Source organism: Galeopterus variegatus, unplaced genomic scaffold (assembly GCF_000696425.1).
Source record: "Galeopterus variegatus unplaced genomic scaffold, G_variegatus-3.0.2 Scaffold2713, whole genome shotgun sequence".
NCBI classification, from domain to species: domain Eukaryota; kingdom Metazoa; phylum Chordata; class Mammalia; order Dermoptera; family Cynocephalidae; genus Galeopterus; species Galeopterus variegatus.
In genome coordinates this window covers 141,065-159,111 of record NW_007728824.1, presented here as the reverse complement: position 1 = coordinate 159,111, position 18,047 = coordinate 141,065, and the positions used below count along the sequence as shown (strand labels likewise).

At 40.2% G+C, this 18,047-nt stretch overlaps 1 protein-coding gene across 1 annotated transcript in view; it reads right to left on the bottom strand.

Annotated features, from left to right (window-relative positions):
- Nucleotides 1-18,047, bottom strand: part of SLMAP (sarcolemma associated protein) — a 164,248-nt gene that overhangs the window by 89,915 nt on the left and 56,286 nt on the right. The window contains exon 2 of the mRNA XM_008582741.1: nt 68-215. Coding sequence (XP_008580963.1) covers nt 68-215 — 148 coding nt within the window. The remainder of the gene's footprint in view (nt 1-67; nt 216-18,047) is intronic.

The following is an 18,047-nucleotide window of genomic DNA, read 5'->3' as shown; positions in this document are numbered from 1 at the left end:
ATGTTTTGCAACATTCTGTAACAGAATAAAAAAACAAATAATAGGAAAAACTGATCCATACCCGTACCTTTCCGCGTGTTCTCTGTCACATCTACCCCAAACTGGATAATGTCACCGGAAAGAATTTCACATGGTGGACTTTCTTCAGAGCCTCGACTCAATCTCTGGCTATTTATAAAGGTACCATTACTACTTTTAGTGTCTTGGAGATAAAACTGTAAAAAAAAAAAAAAAAAAAAAAAAAGACGGTACAAAAGATTAATAGGAATAATTCCAAACCTACTGTTAAAAAAAGTCCTCCCAACTTTGCAAACTACTACTGCAAGTGGATTTTTTTCCCCTACCAATTCAAACCACTCATTTCAGGTAAGGTTCTCCTTCAACACATACGAAATTACAATCCTAAAATCAGGTGATTTAAAATCCAGCTAGGGCTGGCCAGTTAGCTCAGTTAGTTAGTTAGTTATTCAGAGGGTTCGGATTGCCTTACCAGCCAGCCACCAATAAACAAACAAACAAACAAATAAATAAAATCCAGCTAGACAAAATGGTGCAATCACTTTGGAAAGCAGTTTATCACACATAAAGTTAGTATATGACCCAGCAATTCTACTTCTACATATACATCCAAGAGAACTGAAAACTTGTCCTAACAAAATCTTGTATGCAAATGTTCATAACAGTATTATCTACAATAGCCCAAAAGTGGAAATAACCGAGATGTCCATCAACTAATGAATGGATAAACAAATGTAGTAGATCCATATGATGGAATATTATTTGGCAATAAAAAGAATGAATTACTGATAAATAATACAACACGGATGAACCTTTAAAACATTACGCTAAGTAAAAGAAGCCAGCCACAAAAGATCACATATTATATGATTCTACATATATAAAACATCCAGAATTGGCAAATCCATAGAGACAAAAAGTACTTTTGTGATTACAAAGGGCTGAGGTGACAGAGGGGAAATGGGGAATGGGTACTAATGGATACAAGGTTTCTTTTAGGGATGACAAAATATTCTAAAATCAGATAGTGGTGATGGTTGCACAGATCTGTGAATGTATCAAAAACCACTGAACTGTACGCTTTACAAGGTACTTTTATAGTACCGTCAACAACAACAAAAAAGTTAAACTTTGGGCTGGCCAGTTAGTTCAGTTAGTTCAGTTGGTTAGAGTATGTTGCTGACAACAGCAAGGTCTAGGGTTTGATCCCTGTACCAGCCAGCTCTCCCCACTGTAAAAAAGATAGTACAGTATATCAATTATATCTCAATAAACCTGTTACTTAAAAAAGAAAAGAAAAAGGCCAGCTAAACAAAATTCTAATTCTATCTTTCCATCTCACTCTGACTTTGTAACTTTGTTCCTAGGATGTCTGGGTTAAATAAATCAAAGGAAGTGTTCTTTATTGCACAAGCAAGGGCAATTAGTTTTAGGTAACACCTATAATTAAAGCTATCAATTAGCTGACATTAACTTGGTATCAGGACTGATGGATCTTCAGTAAATTCTTTGTGCAGATTTGAGACACTAGAAACTAAAACACTGAAATTAACTAGGAAAGTACTACTTCTTGGCCTCCCAAACTTGCTTTTCATATCACTTGAGTAATTTTCCCTCCTTAAAAAGGGAAGGGGTACCAGGAGGCATAGGAAAACTACTTATTTATCACATACCAATCCTAAAAGAAATTAGCCACAATTGTGATCACACACAATAGGCTTACAAGGAAGACAATACCTAGTAAAAAAAATATATATATACTTTTATTTCTGCATTTTCTACACTCTCCACCCCTACTTACTCTAGCAACATATTTTCACAGAATTCCTTCCTAAGGAAGAGACACCTAATATGTATATATTAAAATATACATTATGTCATAAGTCCCTCATTTAGCCTTAACATTAAAGCTATGATACACATATTAGTACTTTCATTTATAAATAAGAAAAGTGAGATGCAGGCATGTTAAGTATCTTTCCATGGGTCACAGAGCTGGAGAACACAGGAGCAAGGATACAAATAATAGAATTAAAAGGACCATTTTCCCCCAATATATCACACTGACTTTTATGTTCCATTTATCCTTCAATCCTTCCACAAGCTCTTTTCCAAAATGAAACACAACACATTTCAATTTAAAGGCCACCAGGCTGTCTATATATGACTTACTCTGTTTTTATAAATCAAAATAGATCAACTGTTACTTCAGCTGGCAGTTTGTATATTTAATTATGGATCATTAATTTTTAAAAATGCATTGATATTTTACAAGTCCACTTGAAATTTGCAGGCCCTAAACATTTTACACAAGGCAGACAGGAAGAAGCAATAATTTCAAGTAGCAACATTTATCCTCAAAATTTTTTCTACACTGGAACTCACTGTTATACTGTTTAAGAAAGTTGTTTATCTTGTTTTTTAATAAATATATTCTTAAGAAATGCAGTAATATCTGGATCCTGGCTTGCTTATTTGCAGTAATGTGTGCCTGGACAAGTCAAATAAGGAAATTATACTAGACTTAACAGTGATTTTCAAACTTCAAGTTCTGATGTATTAGCGGGTTATTAAGTTGATTTAGTGAGTTGCAACTACCTTTTTTTTTTTTAGCATGAAAGAGAACAGAAAAGAAATAAAGAGTACATGAAATAAAGTACAGTACTATTTACCAAAACTCTGTTGAAAAACAGACAAAAAGAAACATATATGTGTATGTCTGTATCAACACCTCATGCTTGTTGCTCCTAAATAATTCTGAAACCACAATGAAATTTCAAAAAAAATTTTTAAATCATATTTAACCCAGGTTCTTTTCATTCTGACATGTCTATATTACAAAGCATATCATGGTACCTTTGGCCTCCATTTAGCTTGAACATATCACGTACATTAGTCGCTCATTCTTCTTCTGAGCTTAACCTGCTAATAGCTTCCAAATAGCTTTGAATAAAATCGGAAGTCCCTACAATTGCAGCCTATAAAACCCTACATGATCTGGCTCCTGGTTCCCCCTCTGAACTCAATCACTCCCAGTCTTTTCCTCCCTCATCCCTCTCCATCATACTATCCTCCATTCATGCCCCTGATCCTCTGCATGTGTGTATAGCTAGACTTCATTAGTTTAGTTCCCTGCAGAAATATTTTCATTGCTATGATTTAACCTTCTGCCCTGGGCTGTTTTGAAAGATTGATATTAAAAATAATGGTTTTACATTTCCTATAAAATAATTTGCCATTATTCAGTCTATACTGTACAGAACCTATCCTATTTACTACCAGGTTAGGTTCCTAAAGGTATAAAGATGTCAACTTGGGCCGGCCCCGTGGCGCACTCGGGAGAGTGCAGTGCTGGGAGCTCAGCGGCGCTTCCGCCATGGGTTTGGATCCTACATAGGCATGGCCGGTGCGCTCGCTGGCTGAACGCAGTGCAGGCGACACCACACCAAGGGTTGCGATCCTCTTACCGGTCACGAAAAGGACAAAAAAAAAAAAAAAAAAAAAAAAGATGTCAACTTGTTTGCAAGTGACTGGAAAGGGACTATGCTTACAGTCCCTGGATGCATTTCCAGCAGATACATTAGTTGATCCTTTTGTCATTATCAGGCTTCCCCCCCCCCCCGCCTTAAAACAGTTTTGACCACACTAAAAAAAAAAAATCTGTCAAAGCTTTAAGTATCTTTCTTTCCCAGTAACTAAGGAATGCCCTAGCAGTTCTAGTGCTTGCACTAGCCACTGGACATTCTCTTTGATTCTGAGCAGGTGTCTAAGAAGCCCTGAATTTATATAATAACCCTCTGTGGCTTGTGGCCAAAGTTCAACAGCAACACTTTCATTGTCCTCAGGCTTTAATTCTTCAATCAACTCTTTTCTTTCCCCTGAATGAACTTTAATCTCCCCAAATCAGACATTGATGGTAATCCTTAAACAGAAAGGTTTGCCCCTTTCCCATCAGCCACTTTTCCTTGTCTCTTGCTGCTCAACATCATAGGTTGCATAATTTGTTCTCTGGCCTTCAGAAAGTTCCTGCTATAGATTAATTCATTCCATAAACACATGCATTTTGCATCACTTTCAACTTTGCCACAATCTGTAAATACTTTTATTTCCACTATAATGATACACTGCTTCTTTCCAACCCTTTCTACATTGACAGGTTTTACAATATACAAACACCAATAGGTTAATAACATTTGAACTAAAGCTTTAGAACAAAGCACAAACACAGTAGGCATGTCATAGGCCAGAGGCCACAAACTCTAAGTCCATACAGAGGAATTTTTAAAATATGGATGCAGAATGAAATCAGGGTAGATGGCAAATGCTGAAACAGATTTTTAATCTATTTGAATCGCCACCTAAAATCAAAGATAGTGACTAAGAGAGCAAAACCAAAATCCCATGGACAACATTTAAACACAAGTAGATGACATGGTATCCACACAAACCTCAAAATACAAGTGAGTGGAGAAAACCCCCAACAACCACAAAACCTGCATGGAAATCTGTGCAGGAGTACACATAGGGAAGCAATGGAGGCATCTGAGGGACCTGAGAACATCAAAATAGCCACCTGATATTCACTGGACAGTATGGAGGCCAGTATGAGAAAAGAAGCTGAAAATGGAAAAGGTTTAACCCAATACAAGAACGAGTGAAAGGTAAGTTCTGAAAAAGGCTGGAACAGTCTAAGCCATATAAATTCTTAAAACCAACCTACTAACCCAAGCTGCCTTCCAGGATAGGGTTCCACACTGCAGGAAAGCTGTTGGGAGTGGAATCAAAATTGGGCAGGACAGAAACAATGGTGGAAAGGAAAGAAAAGGCCCATATAAAAGGGGAGAAGGAGAAAGGAGCCCACCATATTTTTTAATACTGTGTTACAAAAACAACAGAAAAGGGATCTCTGTATATCAGAAAAGTTATCCTGAACCATCATGACCCCTTTTTAAAGTTCAGGGAAACTAATTTAACATAGAAATGAGCAACAGAAAAGTATCAAGGTCACATCCCATGCAGTTATTTTTTTTAAAAAAATAGTATAAGGAGCAGAATAACATCTTTACAGATAATGAAAGACCTCAGGAACAGATCGAAATTGCAACCTTCTATTTCAAAACAAGCTAAAAAACATTAGGAAAATAATTCAAGACAAGAAAGAGCCATATAAATTATAATTACAAAACTCAATAAAAGGTGAGAGAACTCCAAAAGGAAATGGAAATAAAAGAAAAACATTTGTTTAAGAAATGAATACAGCTCTCTTGCTTCCTCTCACCATGTGATCCACCTTGTACCCGAAGCTGCCTGCCACTTTCCTCTATGAGTGGAAGCAGCCTGAGGCCTGCACTAGATGCAGCTGTCCTTTCAGAAGTAAATGTACTGCACATGTTTAACACAGACAATTGGATGAATCTGGACATATGATACACCCATAAAACCATCAACACAATCAAGGCCTCCAGTCAAGATGGCCGAATAGACAGTCGCCAGCATCACTCTCTCCCACAAATCAACAAATTTGCAACTATAAAAAAGCAACAACAGCCAAGCTGGGGCTGCTAGAGCCCAGGGGAAGAGGAGGAGAAACCTACGGAGTACATGAAGGCAGGAGAAACCACAATGAGAGGGAAAAAAAACCGCTCCAACTGTTTCAAATCCAGGCTGGAGCTATGAGCACATGGAGCAGGAGCTGGCTGGCAAAAGCCACAGCTGTGCCCTTTGGATGGGGTTGCTTGGAGGCAGCAGGGGAAAAGAGGGCCTTGATGGCCCCCAGGCCAGCAAGACCACTAAGAGGGTTCCCGTGAACCCACATAGGAGTGAGGAGCCACAACAACTGACAAAAAAGGAGCCACTAAAAGACTGGTGAGTCACTGCAAGGGACTGGAGCACTGTCCATCTGATGGGAAGTGTTTGGAGCATGGGAAGTGGGGGAGATGGGCCCACTGGGGGAACACTGGGGCACAGCAAGGACAGCTGAGCTGCCCCCCAGTCAGCGCAGGACCACTCAGAGGAGACTGGTCAAGGATATAGAACTGCAGGCGGTGCAGTTTGGTGAAAAGACTCAGGCCCAGTGTTTCTACAAAACCCAGGCGCACCAGAGCTCACGAGACCAGAAGTACCTATAAAATCAACCATTAAAACCTGAGCTGCATAAAAAGCTTTCCCCAGAATCAGCAGCAAAGCAGCAATTTAGCTTGACCACAGAGCTCAAGTGCTGGTCCCCAAAGGAAGTTCCCCCATTTTAGAAGTAAGCAAAGGACAACAAATCAGTTCCAGCACAGACTTAAGTGGTGGGAAGAGCAAATAATCCAACACAGAACTGAAAGAAAAAACAAAGTACCCACAGCCACAAAGTTTGATATTAACTAGTAAAGGTCTCATTTCACCAAAGAACACCTAGGAGGACCTATAACACCTACAAGGACTGGAAGTCCCCTGGGCTACCAAGCCAGAAAGTGTGGAGGGCTGGAGGCCTCAGCCACACCCCACAACACCTGCAACCAGTCCCGAGGGTGGAGGAACAGGACCTCAGCCACACACACCCCAACACGTGCAATCAGCCCAGCAAAGACCACCAAGCTGCCCCAGGAAGTGCCCCAGGCTCTCCCAAGCTGGGGTGGTAGGGCGTCAAGGGCTTTGGCCACACCACCCCAATATGTGCAATCAGCCCAGTGACAACCACCAAGCAGAAGCAAGACAGGCCCCGGGTTCCTGAGCTGGGGTGGTGGGGGAGAGGGCTTTTGCCACACCCCCTTGACATTTGCACCTAGCCTAGCAATGACCAATCCACAACTGGAAGCCCTTGGTCTCCCATGTGGGGATGAGGGGAGTGTCCCAGGCCTCAATTCGGCCCCTCCTCTTTCTTCCATTTCATTTCCTTCTCCTTTTCCCTCTCCCCCTCCCTCCTAACTGCTCCTCAACAACATCATATAATGGAAAAAATAAAATAAAATAAAATAATTTTTAAAAAACATTATCATTAAACGTTAATGTTTAGAAAAAAAGAAATACAAACTAGAAAAAGAGTTTTTAAATATAACTTAAATAAATGAAGAAAGTGACATCAGCAAAATGGTGGGATAGGCAGCTCCAAGACTCTTTCCCCCACAGAAACACACAGAAACTGTCAGAACCAACTTGGTTAGAACTCTGAAAAACAGTAAAAGGTTTACAGCAACCAAGTAAACACAGAATCAAGAAAAAGGCAACTTAAAAAGAGTAGGAGAGCTTTGTGTCATTACTTACCTTTGTCCCATCCCCCTCTCCAGCATAAAAGATGTCTTAAAGACATCAGCTTGCATTCCCAGTATGGGACCCTGGTACCTGGTACCTGGTTCCAGAGGGAACAGCACAGACCTTGATCACAAATTACTGTGTCTGTTTTAACCTGCCTGGAGGCTGCTTGAAGGACTGACAATGCTCTCATCTTTGCTTTGTCTAACTCAACTCACCCAAGCTATAAAAGTGGCTGGCACTGCTTGAAAAGTGGAATTTATCCCAGGTGGTTCTACTTAAGGAAGTCAATCAATGTAATACACCACATTAATAGAAAGAAGGGCAGGGGGAGAATCATCTCAACTGATGCAGACAAGGCATTTGACAAAATGCAATATCCTTTCATGATAGAATACTCAGAAAGCTAGGATTAGAAGGGAACATCCTCAACAAGATAAAGGGCATTTATGAAAAACCCACAGCTAACATAATACTCAATGGTAAAAGACTGAAACTTTTCCCCTAAGATCAGGAACAAGACAAGTATGCCCACTTTCACCACTGCTATTCTACACTGTATTGGAAGTTCTAGCCAGAGACAAGAAAAAGAAAGAAAGAGCACCCAAATTTGAAAGGAAGAAGTAAACAATGTCTATTCACAGATGACATGACCCTATAGAAAGCCCAACAGAACTCACAAGAAAGCTATTAGAGCTAATAAACTGATTCAGCAAAGTTACAGCTTACAAGAAAAGCAGTTTTCTTTCTATATACCAGGAATGAACAACCAAAAAATGAATTTAAAAAGCAATCGCAGGCCGGCCCGTGGCTCACTCAGGAGAGTAAGGTGCTGATAACACCAAGGCCCCGGGTTCAGATCCTATATAGGGATGGCTGGTTAGCTCACTGGCTGAGCGTGGTGCTGACAACCGGTCATCTTTAAAAAAAAAAAAAAAAGCAATCGCTTTTCCATCTAAAAGAATAAAATAGTTACAAATGAATTTAACCAAGGAGGTAAAAGACTTGTTCATTAAAAACTATAAAATGTTACTGAAAGAAATTAAAGACAACCTAAATAAATATAAAGACATCTTGTGTTCATGGACTGGAAGACTTAAAATTGTTAAGGTGTCAATATTACCCAAAACAATCTACAGATTCAACACAATCCCTATCAAATTTCTAATAGCTTTCTTGCAGAAATGGAACAGTTGATCCTCAAATTCAAATGGAGTTACAAGAAACCTTGGATAGGCAAAAGAGTCTTGAAAGAAAAAAAAAAAGTTGGAAGATGCATATTTCCTGAATTCAAAACTTATTACAGAGCTACAGTAATCTACACAGTGTGGTACTGGCATAAGGATAGATATACAGACCAATGGAACAGAACTGAAAGTCTGGAAATAAACCCATACATCTACAGCCAAGTGAACTTCAACAAAGATGCCAAGTCCATTCAACAAGGAAAGACAGTCTCTTCAACAAATGGTGCTGGAACAACTGGATAGCCACATGCAAAAGAGTGAAGCTGGACCTCTACACATCATACCATACACAAAAATTAACTCATGATGAATCAAAGACCTAAATGTAAAAACTAAAACCATAAGTTCTTTTCAGCCATTATTTCTGCCACAATTTTTTTCTGTCTCTTTTTCTCTCTCTCCTTCTTCTTCTTCTGATATTACCATAATTCATATACTGGTCTTCTGGAATTACCATTATGCATATTTTGGAAGCTTGATGGTGTCTTATAAGTCCCTTAGGTTCTGTTCTTTTTTAATTCATAGTTTTTCTTTCTGGTCCTTAAGGTAATTTCTTATGCCCTATCTTCAAGTTTGCTGATTCTTCTGTCTGCTCAAATCTGCTATTGAACCCTCCACTGAAGTGTTATTTCAGCTATTATGCTTTTTATAATTTCTAACTCTCTGTTGATATTCCCTACTTGTTCATACGTTGTTCTCCTGATACCCTTAAGTTCTTTGACCATGGTTTCCTTCAGCTCTTTGAGTATATTTAAGATAGTTCATTTATTTAAAGTATTTGTCTAGTAAATCCAATGCCTGGGCTTCCCCAAGGATGGTTTCTGTCAGTTTTTTTCCCCCAATGAATGGGCCATACTTTCCTGTTTCTTTGTATGCTTTTTAATTTTTTTGTTGAAAACCAGACATTTTCGGAATTGTAACATGGTAACTCTGGAAATCAGGCTCTTCTCCCTCCCCAGGGATTACTGCTGTTACTTGATGAGGGCAGCAGTCATGCATTTGTTTAATGATTGTTCCAAGCTATTTTTTGCAAAGACTTGTTGTATGAGGTCACTGAAGTCTCTGTTCTACTATTTCTGCAGTCATCCAGTGACCTAACAGAGATTTCTGTAAATACATAGATCCAATAAGAAAAGGGGGAGGAGGGGATTCTATCTGTTTAAATCCCCTTGGCTGATGCCAGGTAAGCCAATTCAGCCAGTGGGGGTTGAAACAATAGCCAGCCTCTGTGCTGGCTCCATAGCAATCAAAAATAGCAATCATAACACACAACCCCAATTTTCAAAGGTTACCTATTGCCCATCCTGGGACCAGCAAGTCACACCAGGAACACAGGCCACCATTCCCATGGCTGCTGCAGGACTATGGTTTGGAACATTGTAGCAACCACGTAAAACACCAAACCACTGAAATTCTTACCGGCCTCTTTCTTCAACAAGCACTTCCCTGGATGCTGCAAGTGTCTGACAAGATTCCAGAGTTCAAAAATATCGCTTCGACAGTTCATGCCAGCTCAATAGTTGTTTCAGTGAAGGAACCAATTCCTGGAGCTTCCTACTCTATCATTTTCTGTGACATCACTTCCATTAATCATATTTCAACCTACAAATCTTTACTTGGGTCAAAACAAACAAGTTCTTAATCTATGATAATAGCTGCCATTTACTGACTATCTGCTATGTGCTGGCACTTGACATGCACTATTTCAGATCCTCCCAACACTACCAAGTAGATATTACCAACCCCAGTTCATAGATTAAGAAAGTGAGAGGGCTGGCTGCCCTTAGCTCAGTTGGTTATAGCATGGTGCTGATAACACCAAGGTCCAGGGTTCAATCCCTGTACTGGCCAGCTGTCAAAATTTAAAAAAAAAAAAAAAAAGAAACTGAGTCTCAGTCATATTAAACAGATTGCCATGGTCTCAAAGCTATTGCAGACTTGACAGTGTCATTCCTAAAAAACATCCACATTGCCTTCTTTCCCTACTTAGACTAAACATTCTCTGGTTTTTTATTCCAAACTTCTCATGAAATCCCATTTCATTTATGAAGTTTTCCTGAAACAATCAGAATAGATAGAGCCAAGTTTAACTTTAACTCCACCATTAAGGCAAATCATTTAGTCTATAACATTTACTTGGCACTCATCTTGGAGAAACTGCACATCTAGAAAATCATAAGCAGAGCAACTCTAAACCAAGAATAAATTAAGAGATTATGAATTAAGTAACAAAATCCTGAGAAGCTGGTGGGAAATATAGTTAGGGATAATCATTTGCTAAGGAGTCACTTATGAGTGAGGGTGGTAATCAAAATGAAAAGGCAAAGAGAAAGAGGACAAGGAAGAGGAAAAGGTACTGCAGTACATTTGTATATAATTAAGGCTCTGACCCAGAGGGTAACAAAAAACAAAGGAACAGGTGAAGAAATGCAAGACAGAGTGAATCTGTAAAGAAACAGACTTGGTTTGATCCCTGTAGCAGCCAGCTGTCCCCCACCCCCCCCTAAAAAAAGAGAGAAGGCCTTGAGCATTGGACTAAGGAATTAAGATTTCTGAAGACAGAAGGTAATACTAAAGGATTTGATGCAAATATTGTTTTAGGGAAATTACTCTAACAGCTATGATGATCTAGCAGCTATGTGTAGGATGAACTGCAGTGGGAGTTCATCCTACACATAGCTCAAAGAGGGGAAACCTGTAACTTGTTCTCTTTTGCCAACAACAATTTAGTTATTTCTTAGAGTACACAAACATAGTATTCACATGCATGTTCAATATGAATTTATTTATATAACTTTTCTAACTTCCTAATTAGCAAAGCACCACACATTTCAGAAGCCAGAATTTTTAAATTGTGCCATTAAAAGGAAAAACAGTTTTATGCTATAGGAAAACACACAGAAAAGTGGTGAAATGTTTTCACCAAAATGAAATCTCACATGTTAACTAGAGTGAAACTTGCCAAAGGTCTTGGAAATGTTATAAATTTGCCAGGATTTTTTCCATTATCCAAGTGACATTCCAGACACATTGACTGTCCAATAAATCTCTCTTGTGGGGAGAGCTCACAAGGCAAAGAGGAGAAAGAAAAAGTATTTATATCTCTCTACTTAGGAACAGAGATAAGATTATGGAGGACAGAGCAGAGAGGATAGGAAGGAGAAATTTTTAAATATGAAATCAGAACATTACAAAACATACAAAATACAGCTGGAATTATTATATCTTTCTTAAATATGCTTTCAAGTTGTGACAATCCTTCATTGAGAATTCAGGACAATGTAAATTAGATTTCTGAATCTCAGCAAGATACAAAATAAATACATCATCAGAACATTACAGTTCTGAGGGAAGAGAATATGGAAAGCCTACACCAAATTCTAAATTGGAGGAGACTAACCTATTTCCCACACCCCAAAATTGATGGGTCAACAAATAAATTCTGAGTATTTTTTTTTTCTCATGGTATGTCAGTCACAGCAAGAAGCATTAGACTTTGTCTTCGAGGCTCCTACTTAAGTAATTGTTACAAAAGAACAGACAGTGATCCCAAAATCAACCTGTTACCTCCAAGAGGTCTCTAATTACTTCAAAAGATGTCAAAATTTTTAATTCCAATAATTAAAAATAATTCTGTATTTATACAAATGTCATGTATTTTACCATATTAGGGACAGAACAAGGGGTTATGCAATACTTTGACTACACTTTATACGTCATTATTTTCCTCACAAAATATTAGTTTAAACCATCCTGAGATCAGCAGAAACAACAACAAAATAATTGCACCATGACTCTTTCTCTCTCATAGTTAAAAAACCTCACCCATAGAATAACATCCTTGTTTGCCACAAAAGATAATTATTGTGATCACATTTGTGGGAAATAAAGAACAAGGTCACTATGTTTAAAGCTTTCCATACTGTTTAATAATGCACACAATGGGCTTGATCTAAGGATAGTTAACATTGACTACATATAGTCACTAAGAGGTAGGACAGAGGGAGAAATTAACAACAAAAAATTCCATTAAAGACTTTCAAAACTGGCAAAACATAGGAATATATATCTTATTTAGAGAAAAAAAAAACCGCCGCACATAATTTATTTGGCAAACAAATTCAGGGGATATGTTATAAGATGCAAATATTACATCTGCCCCCCAAAAAGAACATTCATAGCTTTTTAAAATGCTTTATAAGGTAATGAAAATAATCGTGGTGGCCTTTTCCATTCTTTAGGCACAACCACTCAAGCTGGCATATAATTTTCATGTTTAAAACATCTTGGTTTCTGCTCATATATCTCCATTTTTAGTGATAGTTAATTCTTCCAGAGATTTATCTCCTTAGGGCTTCGGCAATTTACATGTCCATAGGTGAGTGCTTTATTATAATAATTCAAAGAAAAAAAAGAAACAAAGTTACTAAGAAGTGAATAAATAGAAATAATAACAATGCAATTTATGAAACAATCTTTTTGACTGAGATAGGAAATGACTATTTGGTTTTTTCTTTTTTTTTTTTTTTCTTTTTGTCTTTTTTCGTGTCCAGCAACGGATCGCAACCCTCAGTGTCACGCCTGTACTGGACCGGACGGGCAACGGGATCGCAACCCTCGGTGTTGTGCCCGCACCTCGCTCAGCCAGTGAGCGGGAACCGGTCTGTATGTGGGATCCGAACCCTTGGCGGGAGCGCCGCCGCACTCCCAAGCGGCGCACTGTAGCAGTGCGCCACCGGGCCGGCCCGGAAATGACTATTTGGAGTAAGGAAAATAAACTCCTTAAGGGGTTGAGTACAGTGCAGAGGTTCCCATTTTTCTGCTGCCACATGGATTCAGACATTCAAATACCGTTTACTTCCAATTATGCCTCATGATACCACTGCTTCTCAGGATGAGTAGATAATACCTCCAGTTAAAAATCACTATTTAAAAAAAAAAAAAAAAATTGGGCTGAGCCCGTGGTGCACTCGGGAGAGTACGGTGCTGGGAGCGCAGTGACGCTCCCGCTGCGGGTTCGGATCCTATATAGGGATGGCCAGTGCGCTTGATGGCTGAGCGCGGTGTGGGCGACACCACACCAAGTGTTGCGATCCCCTTACCGGTCACGAAAAAGACAAAATAAATAAATAAATAAAAATTTAAAAATTTGGGTTTTTTTGCCACTGGCCAGTATGGGAATCCAAACCCTTTACCGTAGTGTTGTAATACTGTGCTGGCACAGTATTGTATATGTAAGTTTTAACCACAGAGAGCAAAGCCAAAGAGTTAATTGTTCAATAGTGAGAAAAGGATACCACATAATATGCAATAATCACAAGTTTCTGAGTGCTGACCATGTGCTCGGATAAACTACTTTGCATGCATTTTTGCACTTAATCTTTACAGGAGTCTTATGAAGCTGATGCCATATAATCTCTATACCACAGATAAAGAAATTAAGACTAAAGGAGGTTACATAACTTGCTTTACTGGCCTCCTAAGCCAGTAATAAGGAGAGAGGTACATTTTAAACTTTTTGATTTAAACTATTCTACTATACTACTTATGTTTGTATGGCAATTTTTTTAAACATTTACTTGTACATATTTGTAGGGTACAGTGTGTTGTTTCAATATATGCATATACTGCACAATGATTCACTTAGGGTAGATAGCATAGTTTTGCACCCATTAGTCTACCACTGCTCCTTCCTCCCACCCCCACTTCCCTCTGGTCACCATTATCCTACTTTCTACTTCAATGAGAACCACTTTTTTTTTAGATTCCACATATGAGTACTATCATGCAATATTTCTTTCTGTGTCTGACTTCATGTAACATGATCGTTTCCAGTTTCATCCATGTTGCTGCAAATGATAGGATTTCTTTTTCTGAATAGCTGAATAGTATTCCATTGTGTATATACACCACAGTTTGTTTTATCTATTCATCTGTTGATGCGCATTTAGTTTGATTGCATCTCTTGGCTATTGTGAATAGTACTGTGGTGAACATGGGAGTGCAGGTGTCTCTTCAATATATTGAATTTCATTCCCTTTGGAGATAGACCCAGTAATGGGATATCTGGCTCATAAGGGAGATCTATTTTTAGTTTTCTGAGGAACCTCCATACTGTTTCCCATAATAGCTGTACCAATTTACATTCCCACCAACAATGTAGGAAAATTCCTTTTAATCTGCATTTTTGCCAGAATTTTGTCTTGTTGATAACGGCCATTGTAACCAGAGTGAGATGATATCTCACCATGGTTTTAATTTGAATTTCTCTAATGATAGTAATTTTGACTATTTTTTAATGTGCCTGTCAGCCATTTGCATAGTTTTTTTGGAGGGGGTTTCTTTTGGGTTTTTGGCAGCTGGCTGGTACAGGGATCAAATCTTGATCCCAAATCATCAGGAAGGTAAAATTTATTTCAGAAATTCATTCACTACCTACTTTCAAAAGGAGAGAACTGAACTGAGGCCACCAGAAGTGGGAAGGGGGACATGTTATTGAGAAATAGGTAAAGGGGGCCAGCCCGGTGGCGCACTGCTACAGTGCGCCACTTGGGAGTGTGGCGGCGCTCACGCCGAGGGTTCGGATCCCACATACAGACCGGTTCCCCCTCACTGGCTGGGCGAGGGGGGGGCGCCGCACCGAGGGTTGCAATCCCGTTGCCGGTCCCGGTCCGGTACGGGCGCGACACTGAGGGTTGCGATCCGTTGCCAGACACGAAAAAAGACAAAAAGTAAAAAACAAAAAAGAAATAGGTAAAGGGCCACAAAAAATGATTACATTGTGTAAAGTTGAACATATTATCCTCATTTGAGCATCCCATATTGCACACAGGTATTGATATTCAATGCTGTACCCCACAGATAGGTACAATCTATTATGTTTCAATTTTAAAAAAATTCACTCACCACCTGCTGTCTCCTATTTGATACACAATCCTAATAAATTTGGGTTTTCCAGTTTTCATGTCCATGGCAGATTAAAAGGGAACTAGCATTTACTTATGTCAGGGGCTATGGTAGGTACTTACACACATTACCTCATTTATTTTATTTTTATTTTATTTTTATTTTTTTTATTGAATCAAAATTGATTATACATATTTTGGGGGTTCAACACTGAGATATGTTGATCGAATCAGTATTACTAGCATATATATTGTTACAAATCATAACTATTCTTCATGCCCCTTGTCCAATCTCTCCCCATCCCCCTCTCCCTCTTCCTCCCCAACTCTAATTACCCTAGATTTCTTCTCTCCTTCTGAAAGAATATTGGTTACTCTGTTGACTTGTGGCCTAGATGCTCTGTCCAATGCTGAGAGGTGTGATCAGGTCTCCCAATATTATCATAGAGCAAATGCTTCTTCTGTCACTCTGAAATGGGCTTTGTGAAGAGAAACATCCTGTTCTTTTCTTTTTCTCTGCTGGTGACTCTCCTTGTGTCAACGCACTCCAGTGGTTGGCGGACCTTCTGTGTGGTGGTTGTGGCGTCTAGCCACTTTTGCGACAGCCATGGTTATTGTGGTAGCTGTGGTGGACCACCTACATGGAGGTGATGTTTTTGGCATGCTCCTTGGCACTGACAGTGTGGCTGGTTGTGGGGTGTGTCTGATCCCTGGCTCCATGCCTTGGGTCATGGGGCAGGCCCCGAGGCCCTGGCGCGGTGTGCCTGGTTGTGGGAGGTGGGTCCAGTCCCCTTCTCCAAGCCTCAGGTACCCAGGCAGGGCCCCAAGGCACTGGTGGTGTGCCTGGTTGTGGGCTGGGGGGGGTTCCAGTCCCCGACTCCATGCCCTGGGTCACTGTGTGGGTCCCACAGTGCTGGCATGATGTGCCTGGTTGTGGGAGCAGGTCTGGTCCCCTTCTCCATGCCTTGGGTCCCTGGGTGGGCCCCAAGGCACTGGCATGGTGTGCCCAGTTGTGGGAAGGGGGTCCAGTCCCCTTCTCCATGCCTTATGTCCCTGAGCAGGCCCTGAGGTGCAGGCGCAGTGTGCCTGGTTGTGGGAGGGGGGGGTCTGGTCCCCAGCTCCAAGTGTCCAGTTCCCAGTCAGGACCCAGGGCACTGGTGGTGTGCCTGGGCTGGAACTAATTTTTTGTCCTTTGCTCACTTTTAAAATAGGGGAACTTCCCATGGGAACCAGTACTTGAGCTGTGTGGTTGAGCTAAATTGCTACTTTGCTGCTATTTCCCTAAGGAAGGCTTTTTGTGCAGCTCAGGGTTTAATGGTTGACCTTACACGTACTTCCGGATCTCCAGAGACGCGGTGGATCTGTATGTGTAGAATCTCTGATCTGGGCCTTTTTTCATCAAACTGCACCCCATGCGATTCTGCATTCCTGACCAGTCTCCTCTGAGTGGTCTTGCACTGACTGGAGGGCAGATCGGCTGTCCTTGCTGTGTCCCAGTGTTCTCCCAGTAGGCCCACCTCCCCTACCGCCCATTGCTCCAAACACTTTCCATAGGACCGGCCTTGCACTGGTCCCTGGCAATGACTCACTGGCCTCTCAATGGCTCCCTTTTTTCAGTGGTTCTGGCTCCTCACTCCTGCATGGGTCCACAGGAACTCTATTAGTGGTCTTGCTGTCCTGCCGCCTCCAAGCAACTCCATCCAAAGGGCACAGCAGCAGTTTCTGCTGGCTCCTGCTCCGTACACTCAGCGACTCTAGCCTTAAATCGGCCGCACCCCAAATCCCTCAGAGCAGTTTTTTCTTTCTCTTATCGTGGTTTCTCCTGCATTCTTGAACTCCGTAGGTCTCTCCTCCTCTTCCCCTGAGCTCCAGTGGCCCCAGCTTGGCTGATGTTACATTTTTATAATGGTAAATTGGTTGATTTGTGGGAGAGAGTGACGCTGGGAACCGTCTATTCCGCCATCTTGACCAGAACTCCCAAGGAAGTATCCACATTACCTCATTTAAACTACTGAAAGTAAGAACAACAAACAAAGGGTATTAGACTCCTCATGACTATGGTAAATTCCTTTAAGACTGGTGTCAGTGATATCCACAGTCCTTAACAAAATGCCTGATGAATAGGCACCAAATAAATATTTTCAATAAATATTTCCTGAGTGTAATAACTGCAACCCAGACTCATACCATCATTTTCCCACCATTTCCTGAGCACCTTTGGACAGAAATTCAGCCAGCAGCCACTAGCAGAATGAATGTGACTATTAGAAATCACTTAATGATTATTATCAAACGCATAATTAGTAGTAATAATAAATACTATCAGTAATAATAAATAATATCAATAACACCATAGGGCATCTGAGGTGTCACCAAATACTATGAATTCTGATTCAGTACAATCTCAATTTCACACTGTCCTTCTCTCACCATTTCTGTTCCTCTAACCGATGCCCCTAACAACCATTGCCAAGATGATTCCACACTCCACCCTTCACAATGATGCTAGACTTATTTCCTAAAATACAAACCCAATCACATTGTTTCACTTTATAAAAGGGTTGCTGACCCTCTGCTGACTTCAAAATCAAGTCCAAGAGCTATGATAACTTTCAAAGTCTTTCAAAATGATTGCAATCAT